Source organism: Pimephales promelas, chromosome 24 (genome assembly GCF_988280905.1).
Source record: "Pimephales promelas chromosome 24, fPimPro1.hap1.1, whole genome shotgun sequence".
Lineage (NCBI taxonomy): Eukaryota > Metazoa > Chordata > Actinopteri > Cypriniformes > Leuciscidae > Pimephales > Pimephales promelas.
In genome coordinates, this window is record NC_142792.1 from 15,278,362 (window position 1) to 15,289,867 (window position 11,506).

An 11,506-nucleotide genomic window follows, 5' to 3' on the forward strand; every position below is an offset into this window, starting at 1 on the left:
CCTGATTGGATAACGACAGTCCATAGCCAATTTAAGCGTATGAATCTGGCACTTCACAAGATGAACTGGAAATGCTGAAAATATTATAAGTGAAGATCTTATTTGGCTTTGGTGTATTTTGATCAACTGTAATGGCAAGAAACTGAACGATAACTAACAACAGCAAAAAATAAAAACATTCAGCCTACTTTAATACTGTTATATGATAGTTTGCAAAGCTATACGTTGATATATAGATATATAGCATACAGCAGAGGTGTACATTATTAAAACCTAAAACACAGGTGTCTGTTTCGTTCACCAATTTCGTAACAAAGCCACCCGATTCTCTCTCGTTTCTCTCTGGTGCCGCCTTGTGGACTATTTTGTGCTGCACTATTTGAACTCAAATGAGCTTTAATAATTAAGCCCCTCCTCTACAACTCAGTGTTAAAGTGCAATGTGTGCGTACGAGAGAAATGGAGAGGACACAGTGAGGGATTGATTGTGTGTATGTGTGATATATTTATTTAACTGTGGCAGTTTAAAGGGAAAGAGCTAATATCATCTGACTAGTAAAGAATAGTTTTAAACCTAAGAGCAGAGGGGAATATCAGCATCAGTATTGGTGTTTTCTGTTTTATTTATAAAATAAAAAATAAGTAATAAAAATGCCCCAAAAACACGTTTTATTGTGAAACATTTAGATAGCATCGTCCAAATGGGAGATTTGCTTCAATGGTGTAACAAGTTCAACAAGTCTGTGAAGTGATGAATTATTAACAATTAGACCTTGAATGTGTATTTAGAAAGAAAATTAGGCCTACATTTTAAATCAATTTAAAAGTGTCTGATTCTGCACACTTAAAGTAAAAGTAAAGTGAAAACTGAAAATATAATTCAAAATAGCCTATTAATAAATACGTTATTAGTATAAATAAAAAATAAAAAGTCACATTGTGAAATATAAAGCTAAAATTGTTTTATTAAAACAAAAAAAGAAGTATGAGCTTAATCGGGCTTGGACTAGTTATGTTCATCAAACTGACAGCACTAAAAAATGATGTCATAATAAGTAATGTTATATAGGGTTGGGAATGAATCGCATCACATGATGACAGAAGAGACGTCACTCTCAGAATGGGAAACGCTTATTCCGTTGTACTGTGAGAGCTTTGAGCTCTGTTTCACATGCCTCCACATCATGCAAGTGTGTGAGCTGTGACATCTTAATGGCTTGCTGGTATTATATTAAGTGGATATACTGAAGTCTGAACTTACCCTTGCAGCCGCCCAGTGGCACATGCGCTACCATGTGTGTGTGTGAGTGTGTTTGCCAATGTGAGGCTCAGCGCTGAGTCTGTTTGTGGCAGTCCTGAGGTGTCTGAGGTGCATTTGTTCACCCAACACTTGACTATTTGTGTCTAAACTGCGTCTGCCTAAAAAGCTCTTGCTAATTACGAGGAGAGAGGGGATTGGAGGGATTTTACAAGGTTAGGATATTGATCTAAAACAGCACCAGCTAAGACATTTTAGTAATTTGCGACAAACACCTACCCAGTGTGCCATATAGTTAAATTGTTTAACTTTAACATTGTTATAATTACAAAACCTAACCCTATTGGCCTGTAATATATGTATAACAAACAAATACACTTACAAAATGTTTAAAACTGTTACATTATTTAAGTTTTATAACTTAGCTCTTCACATAATGTTGGCTATGAATTATATTAATATATAGTAATACATATTTTAATTATGTTATCTGTTTGTTCAACATTTGAAAATATTAAATTGGATTACTTTTTAAGTGTATTTCAAAGCAAACAGCCAAGTAGATTCAAACGAGATTAAAAAAAAGAGTAAAATGCAATAAAACTGATAGGTAGAAATCTTGTTTTAAAAAAGATATCCTTTACAGATTCCACTGAATTATCACATAATTTTTTTTTTCTAACTAAAATAAAATGCGCATTAGTAATCAGCAGTGTAACACAGTCTCATCCCAAGAACTTCAAGTAATGACGTCTTGGGACGTCTTTTGACCATCCGCCTTTTTAGGGTACCTGTAAACGTCGGTTAGATGACGTTATCGGATCCTAACCCTACCCCAGACCTAAACCTACCCCGTCACCTAACCGACGTTAAAGGTAAAGCGTCAGTTTTATGACGGCCCGGGATCGTCAATCAACCGACGTTTAAGGGTACCCTAAAAAGGCGGATGTTGACGTATGGTCAAAAGATTTTACATATATTTTTACTAAAACATTATAATATATTTTTGATTCCTGACTCATGAAAATCAGACCTCGGAATTGATTTGTTTGAAATAGATAGTTTTTAATAATTGATAAGTTAAACTTATTCATGGAAATGGATCCATCTCCATCAGTAAGTAACACAGGTTTTACCATTTACTGACAGCTCTCTGTTGTGTGCACTATATGAACATGATGGGTGTCTGTAGTTCAACGTCAAAAGACTTACATGAGCATACATTTACTCATTTGGACAAAAACAGATTTAAAATTCCTTAAATTGAATAAAAACAGTAAAATGCAAACTCAGAGTATCACGCCAACTTGCATTAATTAAATGTTAAATTAAACAAATATGTATTTAATCTCATTTTATTAACCAATGCCTTTACTAATAAGCGAAATTACTTTAGATAAACATCACATTTATGTTATTTATGACTTTCTTGTTCTTCTGCGATCCAGAATGGAAGCACATATATGTGCCCATTACCGAACAGCCTTGAATTTTCATTTCCTTCAGCCTGAGGGATATTCATTTCACTTTTGATGTGACATGGCCTTCATATTTGTCAAAAATATAACTTTTTTTTGTTTGTTTTTGTTTTTTGGTTATCAAGCCCAGCCCAGCTAAGAATAAGTAATGAAAAAGTAACGTAACACTGTCCATAAAAAAAGTATTTCATTTCACAATTAGTTACTACGATGCATACTTTTAAAAGTAATGTTATGATTTCTTAATTTAGCATAATCTCAAAGATATAGTGAGTAAGGACCTAACAGTCAATAAAACTGGTAAAAATGAAGCTGACTGACTATCACAGTCTTTTGACCAAGGTTTATGAACTCACTGTTTCACTGTAAACATAATCCACCGTGCAAAGTTTTACAGTGTTTTCTTTTGTTTTCTTTAGTCAGCTCTCTCTGCATTTTTGAAACCATGTGAATTGTGTGTGGCTAAACAAAGACATGCATTGAAATGGGAACCATATGTGGTACTCCTCCGATATGATTAAATGAGTATCATGACTCTGCTCAATAAACAGCTGGCAAAAAAACTGTTGGTTAGTATGACTGAAGCAACCTGATAGCGTAAAAGTCAATTGTAAATGTCAGATCAGGTGGAAATAACGCCATAAACCAAGGAGAGGAAACGCTGTAAAGCTGTAGACAAGACCTGAAGAATCAACATTCATAATATGTGGTTTAATTTAGTCAGTCTGCAAACAACCAGTTTTGTCTTGTCTCCAAAGTGTCCAGGCCAGGAAAATAGCTGGAAATTAGGAAACTTGACTGGAAGTGTCTGGCGCTGTCAGAAACCAAGCTGAGGTTGTAGACTTTCCTGTGCGTAGACAGAGGGAATATATCCATTAACGTCACTATAAACTCATGTAGGTGAGATGAAAAGAGGAAATGATACTCAACAAGAGACAAATCTCTCAGTAAACACTTCAAAGTTGGTCAATGCTGGAGCTGTTCATGGAACTAGAGTTGAGAATCTTTCCAGTGATCTTTAGGATGCTGAGGTTCTCATTTTCCATGTGTCCAGACAGGAAAGACAGAGAGAACACAGCTAGACAACAGAATACTTACTGTATTATACAAAATACTTAACGTCATTGCTGGAAACAGGCAGGCGTAGACACTGGCTTTGTGGTCAAAGAAATATATTTGTACCATGAAATTGACAGCTGTATTTGTCAGAATATTTCTCCCAAAAAAAATAAAAAATAATAATAATAATAATAATAATTATATATATATATATATATATATATATTATGACAATGTTATAGGTCGGTAACTGTAGATTTGACAGTTAATTAATGTCATAAACAATGTATCAGGTTATAAAAAAATACACATATGATACATTAACAAAAAATAGGGAAAAAAAGTAACTTTTAAAATGAAAATAAAATCCAAACAAATATGATGGTTCTGGGAATGACCTTCTCCCTACAAATTATGTGGCACTATTCATATTTCTTTTACTTTACAAACACTATTTTACTATAAAACTACATCCGTAGTTGTTTAACAGTGCATTTTAGGGTTATTATAGTTAGCTAAAACTTAAAAACAAAAATTTAAGATCAATTCTAACTGAAATTAAATAAAAATAAAAAAACGCAAAAATTATTTAAATTATAAAAATATTAACTTGAAAAGTAAAAAACAAATTCAACAAATAGTAAAAACAAATTCAAAGTATGAAAAAAAAATAATTATTACAATTTTAAATTCATTAAAGGCAATTTATTAAATGCTCAGTTGGTGGTGATTATCTTTGTTAAAAATGCACAAGTGTTTAGTATTTTAGTATCACAACACTTGTGTATTTTAAACAAAGATAATCACCACCAGTTATGGGCATTTAATAAATGAGCTGACTACAGGGGTGTGTTTGAAATGGCATTCCAGAAAGCAATATGTAAGATTGTTAGAAAAAGAAGTGCCAGATTTGTTCAGTCGCCCTGCAGATGTAGCATTTTTACATGGTTTGAGAGCAATTGCAAGTCTTGCAAACCTGCATCAGGTAGAGCTGCACAGGTTTGCCTTGACCTGCCCCTGCTGCATAACTTCATACACAATGTCCAAACATGAGCTCTTGCCCTGAGGCCTGACAGATGAGTGGAGCGATGACCGCAGGGGACGTGACAGATTGGGAACGGGTGATAGGGTCATAGTGTAGTTGACAGGCATGGGCACACTGCTGCAGAGCAATTCAAGACCATTCAACTGCATCTGATCAGTTACCGGACATGCCAAAACATGCCATTGTGTTAAAGCATGAATAGAGTTAGTATTTGTATTTGACTCTCAATTTCGTTTTCTATTCTCCCATCATTTTTTTTTGTCACCCAACATGACTCATGTTTTCATTTTAGCTTATTTTATTATGTATTATTTTATTTCAATTTTATTTAACACACTTGGGTTCACTCATTTCTTTTTCTTTTAGTAATACGATGACCATAGACGTTTAGAAACTTATTTGTGAGTTGTGATTGTGCAATTGTGAATTATTCTTTTAACATTTTACTTCATTTGACTCTATTTATCTATATTTAATTTTTTCATTGTTACTCATGACTTTTAAAAAAAATAATAATAATTTTTAATTTTTATTGTTTTGCTTTGAATCAACACATTCAGGGAACCTGTCAAATGACAACCGCGTTGTTTTTTCTTTTTTCTTTTTTTTTTTTTTTGTAGTAAATTGGAGACCGTGTAGACCTTTTTGTCCTGTATGATTTATCAGGTTAATATTTAATAATTATAATATGTAGAATTAAATTTTTTTCCTTTTATATTTTATTTGACATTTGGTGTGCTGATTTTATCTTGACAATCTTTATTGACTTTGCAGTCATCTAAACCAGTACATAATCCCATCTCCTCTGATAAACACAAGGTTTACAGAACCGACCTCTCATCTGCTTTTCTGGATTTACTGCATTCCTAAAAGCCAAAGTGTGCTATTAAAGCCAAACTGACCTGCAATCAGCTCTGTATGAGTTCCAGTCCACCGCTGTGTGCGAGCTTGCCCATCACAGAGCTCTATGACCACAGCCAGACAGAAGCCGTCTGGCTTTTACGAGGTTTAAGATTAAAAGATGGCACACTGTTTGATGATATATAGTCTACCAGCTGTTAAGAATTGGACACACTCTCCGTTCAGATGCTGAAGATAGACAACACAGTTATGTAAGACTGGTTTGGCCCACTACCTTCTTACTTGGTCATTTTTTCCAAGTCTTATTTACAGCCTAGTCGTCTAATAGCAGGCAGCTGTCATTTCAACAAGCCAACTTTTTTTTCTAGGCGATTTTCCAAATAGTTTTGTTAACCTTTGTTTTATATTTTTTTATGAGCAATCCTCAGCATTAGCTATGACAGAACCAGTGGTCGAGGTGTTTGTTGGCTTGTTAGCGACTTATACACAATCCTTACTAGCAACACAATAGTTGAATTGTTTTTTGGTAGATTGTTTGGAAAGGATGGGTTGGAAAAGTGTGTGTGGGGGGGGGGCAGCTATACAGGTATATATATTTTGCAAACCCTCCTCAGTGAGTCGTTGCTCCCTTCTTTGTCCCATGAAGCCAGGACTACATGTCCCAAGCTGCTTTGCTTACACCTGAACCTTGTTAGAATCCATATGTGCCACGGTGAACAACTGCTGACACACTAGAACCGCCCGACTTCTGTTTTCTATCAATCTTGGGCGACTAAGGTCTGGCTTGAGTGTCTCTCTCTCTCTCGCTCTCTTGCTGTCTGCACTCTCCCTCCCTTACTCTTTCTCTCCAGAGTCCTCGGGCCGCACACAACTCTACCTGAAGTCGTACAAAGAGAGAGAAGCAGGAAGGTAAGGATATCTAGCATCTGAATGCTCATGCTCGCTTTTGATCCGTCTGGATTATCAGAAATCTGCTTGGCAGATTTTCTGGGGTGGACTGAAACTGTATGAACATATTGCGGATACTCGGCTTGGTAATGTTTGAGATGCTTCCAGTTCGAAGTACATTTTAATTAAATGATATTTAGTTTGTTTGAATTGAATTGAATTGCATGAGCTGGTAGAAGAGATTATTAAGCATGCAAGAATGTTTATGCTGTCCTTAAACAGAGAGAGGTTTTGCAGTACTGGATTAAATTTGGCATTTTCCTGCCAGGAACTGTTTTGACACAAATACTGTGTTGCAAAATTCAGTGTGTGTGTGACACCTGCTGCAATTTATTCTTCTTTTAACCATCATGGAATGTTATTTTGTCAGCCAATATTAGAAAAGGACTCTTGCATTGTTCATTTACCAATCAATTTGAATTCAGCATTGCACACAAAGACGGAGGAGGAGGTAACGTTAATGTAACTTGAGATGAACTTGGATCTGCACATCAGAAATGTGCGTCTAATTTGTGTGGGGAGGCCTTTTTGCACTCTTGAGGATGAAGTCATCAATTTCCATGAGAAGAATGTCTCTGGTTTTAATTTATGTCTGAGGTTCACAGTAGAAAGTTCTGTTGTTCTTACACATTTTTTTCCGCGTAATATTATATAACCAAAGAAACCTCTTCTCTTCTCCTTCAGGTTCGATTCATCTAAGTAGTGCTGCCATGTTTTCTCTCGGCTCGTTCTTATTGGCTGGACTGATATGTCAGAGTTTGGGTCAGTATGATTACGAAGACGAATACTACATGCCATACGCACCAGTGGAGGGAGCATCAACTGCCAATTGTGCCCAGGAGTGCGAATGCCCCCCCAGCTTCCCCACAGCAATGTACTGCAACGACCGCAGCTTGAAGTTCATTCCCATTGTGCCAACAGGAATCAAATACCTCTACCTACAGAACAACTTCATTGAGGAGATCAAGGCTGGCGTGTTCGATAACGTCACCGACCTTCGCTGGCTTGTCCTCGACAACAACATCATCACCAGCGAAAAGATCCAGGCTGGTACCATTGATAAACTGGGCAGCTTGGAGAAGCTCCTCTTCAGTCATAACAAGCTGACCAAACCCCCTGGTCTTCGTACGAAGTCTCTGGATGAGTTGAAGCTGGTTGCCAACCAGCTAAACTCGTTCCCTGCTACCACCTTGTCCGGGATGGAAAACCTGACCACCCTTCACCTGTCCAAGAACAAGCTGACTACCGAGAGCCTCACCGGTGCCTTCAAAGGCCTCAAGTCACTCCTTTTGCTGGACGTGAGCGAGAACAAGCTCAAGAAACTTCCCTCGGGAGTTCCAGCCTCGCTTTTGATGCTCTACGCCGACAATAACGACATCGACAGCGTCCCTGGTGGCTACCTGGCCAAGCTGCCGCTCCTGCAGTATCTGCGCGTCTCCCACAACAAGCTGGTGGACTCTGGAATCCCTGCAGGTGTGTTCAACGTGTCCTCTCTCCTTGAGCTCGACCTGTCTTTCAACAAGCTGAAGACCATTCCAGAGATCAACGAATCGCTCGAGCACCTGTACCTGCAAGTCAACGAGATAAGCAGTAAGTCTTGTTCTGTGTCCATCTGACCAAGCAACCCATTTTGCATGGTTTTTACTCCATTTCTTCTACTTTTTTAGAGTTTGACCTGACGAATATCTGCAAGTTCAGCTCCCCGGTCAACTACTCGAGACTGAGGACCCTGCGCTTGGATGGAAACAACATCACACACAGCAGTATGCCGGATGACACGGCTAACTGCCTACGCCAGGCCTCAGAGATCATCTTTGAATAGGGTCACATCCCGCCAGTAGTTCATCCAACTAATTAAGGCTATTGCTCTTATTAGACACGCTGAATGACATCTGCACGTCTTTATTCATGATCCTGGCAACCACGTCTGGTAACTTGCACGTTGATGGCAATATTTACTCTCTAAAATGTTCATGAACACGTTTGTATGAAAAATGGGCAGCAATAGTCTGGAATCTTGAAAATCTTGCACAATCTTGTATGATATTGTACGAAGAGTAGAAGTTGAATTTGACAAGATATTCCAGCCCAAGGCGTCATCTAACTGACGCTTTTGACCATGCGGCAACATCTGACGCACTTTAGCGTCAATATGAGACGCGCCACCTAGTGGTCTAAACCTACCCGCGTCATGTAACTGACGCCAAAGGTTGCCATGTGCGTCGGATTTAGACGCATGGTCAAAAGCGTCAGTTCAGCCCGTTCTCATCCTTTAGCGTCACATAGAACACTATATGACAAAACGACGCTATACTACAGTACGCACATGGCACCCGTTATCGTTAATATTCACGCGAACCCAAGGCGTCATAAATCCTTTAGCGTAATATGAGACTACCCTACCCTACCATCACAGCGCGTGTTATATTAACGATAACGGGTGCCATGTGCGTAGTATAGCGCCGTTTTAGCGTTCTATATGACGCCAAAACATGAGAATGCGTTGGTCAGTTAGATGACGCCCTAGGATGAGAATGCGTTGGATATTCAGATCTTAAGAGAAACATATTTGTGCAAATTGTGAATATCCCAGTGTGCACTCTATAAAAAGTTGCACTATACGTCATCTAACTGCATCTTAATATTTCCGCATGTTTAACACCTTAATCGCTCAAAATTGTAATCATATTATTATTAAGCCTGCCGGTAAGGAAATTAGTTCTGAAAAATATCTAATTGTATATAAAATGGCTAAATATGCAGCGATGTTGAAGGCTATCTAGAATTCAACTGAAACACTAAACTGAAATGAAATATTGCTGGACATTGTGTGAATTTGCTGAGGTTTAGCTAACTGTAAACTAAATCGTATGTGTGTTTTTTTTTTTAATTTAACTGAGGAATTACAGTGGCAAAATGTTGTATTAATAGCAAAGTAGTAGCAGCTTGAATTTTTGAACACTGCCGACATTTATACCATATTCTACTGTATCTGCATGCAGTTCATCTTTATTTTGTAACTGTAATTGCCTTCACTTCAGTTTTTTGTTGATGTATTCAATACAACGTTTCACATCACCACAATGTTAGTCAAATCATTGAACCACAAGATTACAGTAACTTAGCCGACTATTGTAAAAGTTGTACGTTCCCTCATTTGTTGTTGTTCTGTTTTGTTTTAAAAAATACTAAAGAAGTTTTTCCATCTTTAATTGAATAAATTAGATTTCTTACATATGTGGGACATAAGTCACATGTGATAAATCTATTAATATTATACACAATATTCAAATAATATGATATATTTAGCCAAAATGTTTAATGTCAATACTAATAATTCTGTAAAGCATCATCACAGGGAATCTTCAGTTGATATTATCAATCTTCGTAGAGTCATTAATCTTATGATTCATAAACATAAGGGCATCAATCTTGATTTTGATTCTAGCCTCAAACTAAACACAAAAAAGCTTCCTCTACGCATAGGGAAGCAACTCAATATTTTATTATTTTTAACTTGATTACTGATCTTCTAGCTTGACTCATGTGGATTTCCTTTTCTCAACCCTGCTGTCTGGGATGGAAGAGCCCGATCTCATGAAAGTTCGTATTTATAGCACGAATGTCATTTCTTGTGCCATTTATATTCCAAAAACAGTTTTTGCGTGCGTTTTTCACGTGCATATGATATGCACATTTTGCCGTGTAATACGCACGAACTAGCCACCCCCCTCCCCCCTAAACCTACCCCAGGGTTTTTTAGTGCGTAGCATAAAACATTTTTGGCGTATAAATGCCACGAGAAATGACATTCGTGGTATAGATACGCATTTTCTAACACAGTCTCATCCCAAAAAGTCATATAACTTACGTCTTGGGACGTTTTTTGACCATACGTCAATATCCGCCTTTTTAGGGCCCCCTTAAACGTCGGTAGATGGCGATCCCGGGCCGTCATACAACTGACGCTTTACCTTTAACGTCAGTTAGGTGACGGGTTAGGTTTAGGGTTAAGTTTAGGTTTGGGGTAGAGTTAGGATCCCATAACCTCATCTACCGACGTTTAAGGGGGCCCTAAAAAGGCGAATATTGACGTATGGTCAAAAGACGTCCCAAAACGTCAGTTATATGACATCTTGGGATGAGACCGGGTTGCATTTTCATGAGACTGTGTTGGATGGAAAGAAACTTCTAGTATGAATCTGTCCTCCATCCCCATCCTTTCTGACCACTCAGCCAGACTCATGGATGGACAAAGTTCTGAGTTTTGTTCAATATAGTCATGATAACATGTAGGAAACATGTTCTCTTGATGTCTCTAGTTGAAGTATAGGCTGTGAATATAAATATAGTGATTGTAAGATGAAAAGGCTTTGTGTAGGGTGTTATTTTTGTGGCATATCCACTGACAGTGAACATTTAAGTTAATACTGCTTATGAAATCATTCTATAAAGGGCTTTAGTAAGGCTTATTGAAGATATATGTAATATTTGTGTCCATAAATCCCATGATCAAATTACCAAAAATGTCAGAGTATACTGAATTTGATGGGAAAGTTGATGAAGTATGCAGTTGTGTAACATAAATACATGGCCGACTACATCTGCTAAATGCCATGTTGACATTATGGCATTTGAGCTTTGGGTTTAAGAATGTATTATTACTATTATTATTATCCTTTGACTGTATATGCACTGACCTGATGAAGGCCGACTAGCAAAAAAACACAGTTTACTTGGGTGTTAAACAAGTACACAACAGCCCTGTGAAAACAAATTTCTTGGTACTTGGTATAACACTTTTATACCACGTGCAGTTTGGATGTTTGCATATTCAGGCAGAGGGCCAGTATTTGAG

General features: G+C 37.3%; 1 protein-coding gene across 1 annotated transcript; it reads left to right on the forward strand.

The window, feature by feature from the left end:
• Nucleotides 1-6,342: 6,342 nt before the first annotated feature.
• lum (lumican) lies at nt 6,343-9,875 on the forward strand. Its single transcript, XM_039667596.2, has 3 exons — nt 6,343-6,609; nt 7,333-8,238; nt 8,316-9,875. The coding sequence occupies exons 2-3, from the start codon at nt 7,359-7,361 to the stop codon at nt 8,468-8,470; spliced, it is 1,035 nt and encodes a 344-aa protein (XP_039523530.2). The 5' UTR covers nt 6,343-6,609; nt 7,333-7,358; the 3' UTR covers nt 8,471-9,875.
• The last annotated feature ends 1,631 nt before the right edge of the window (nt 9,876-11,506 follow it).

Excerpts from the sequence above, each read along its gene's own strand:
- lum (XM_039667596.2), top strand. The coding sequence starts at position 7,359 with ATGTTTTCTCTCGGCTCGTTCTTATTGGCTGGACTGATATGTCAGAGT. Across the intron at positions 8,239-8,315 it reads GCAAGTCAACGAGATAAGCA|AGTTTGACCTGACGAATATC; the intron begins GTAAGTCTTGTT and ends CTACTTTTTTAG.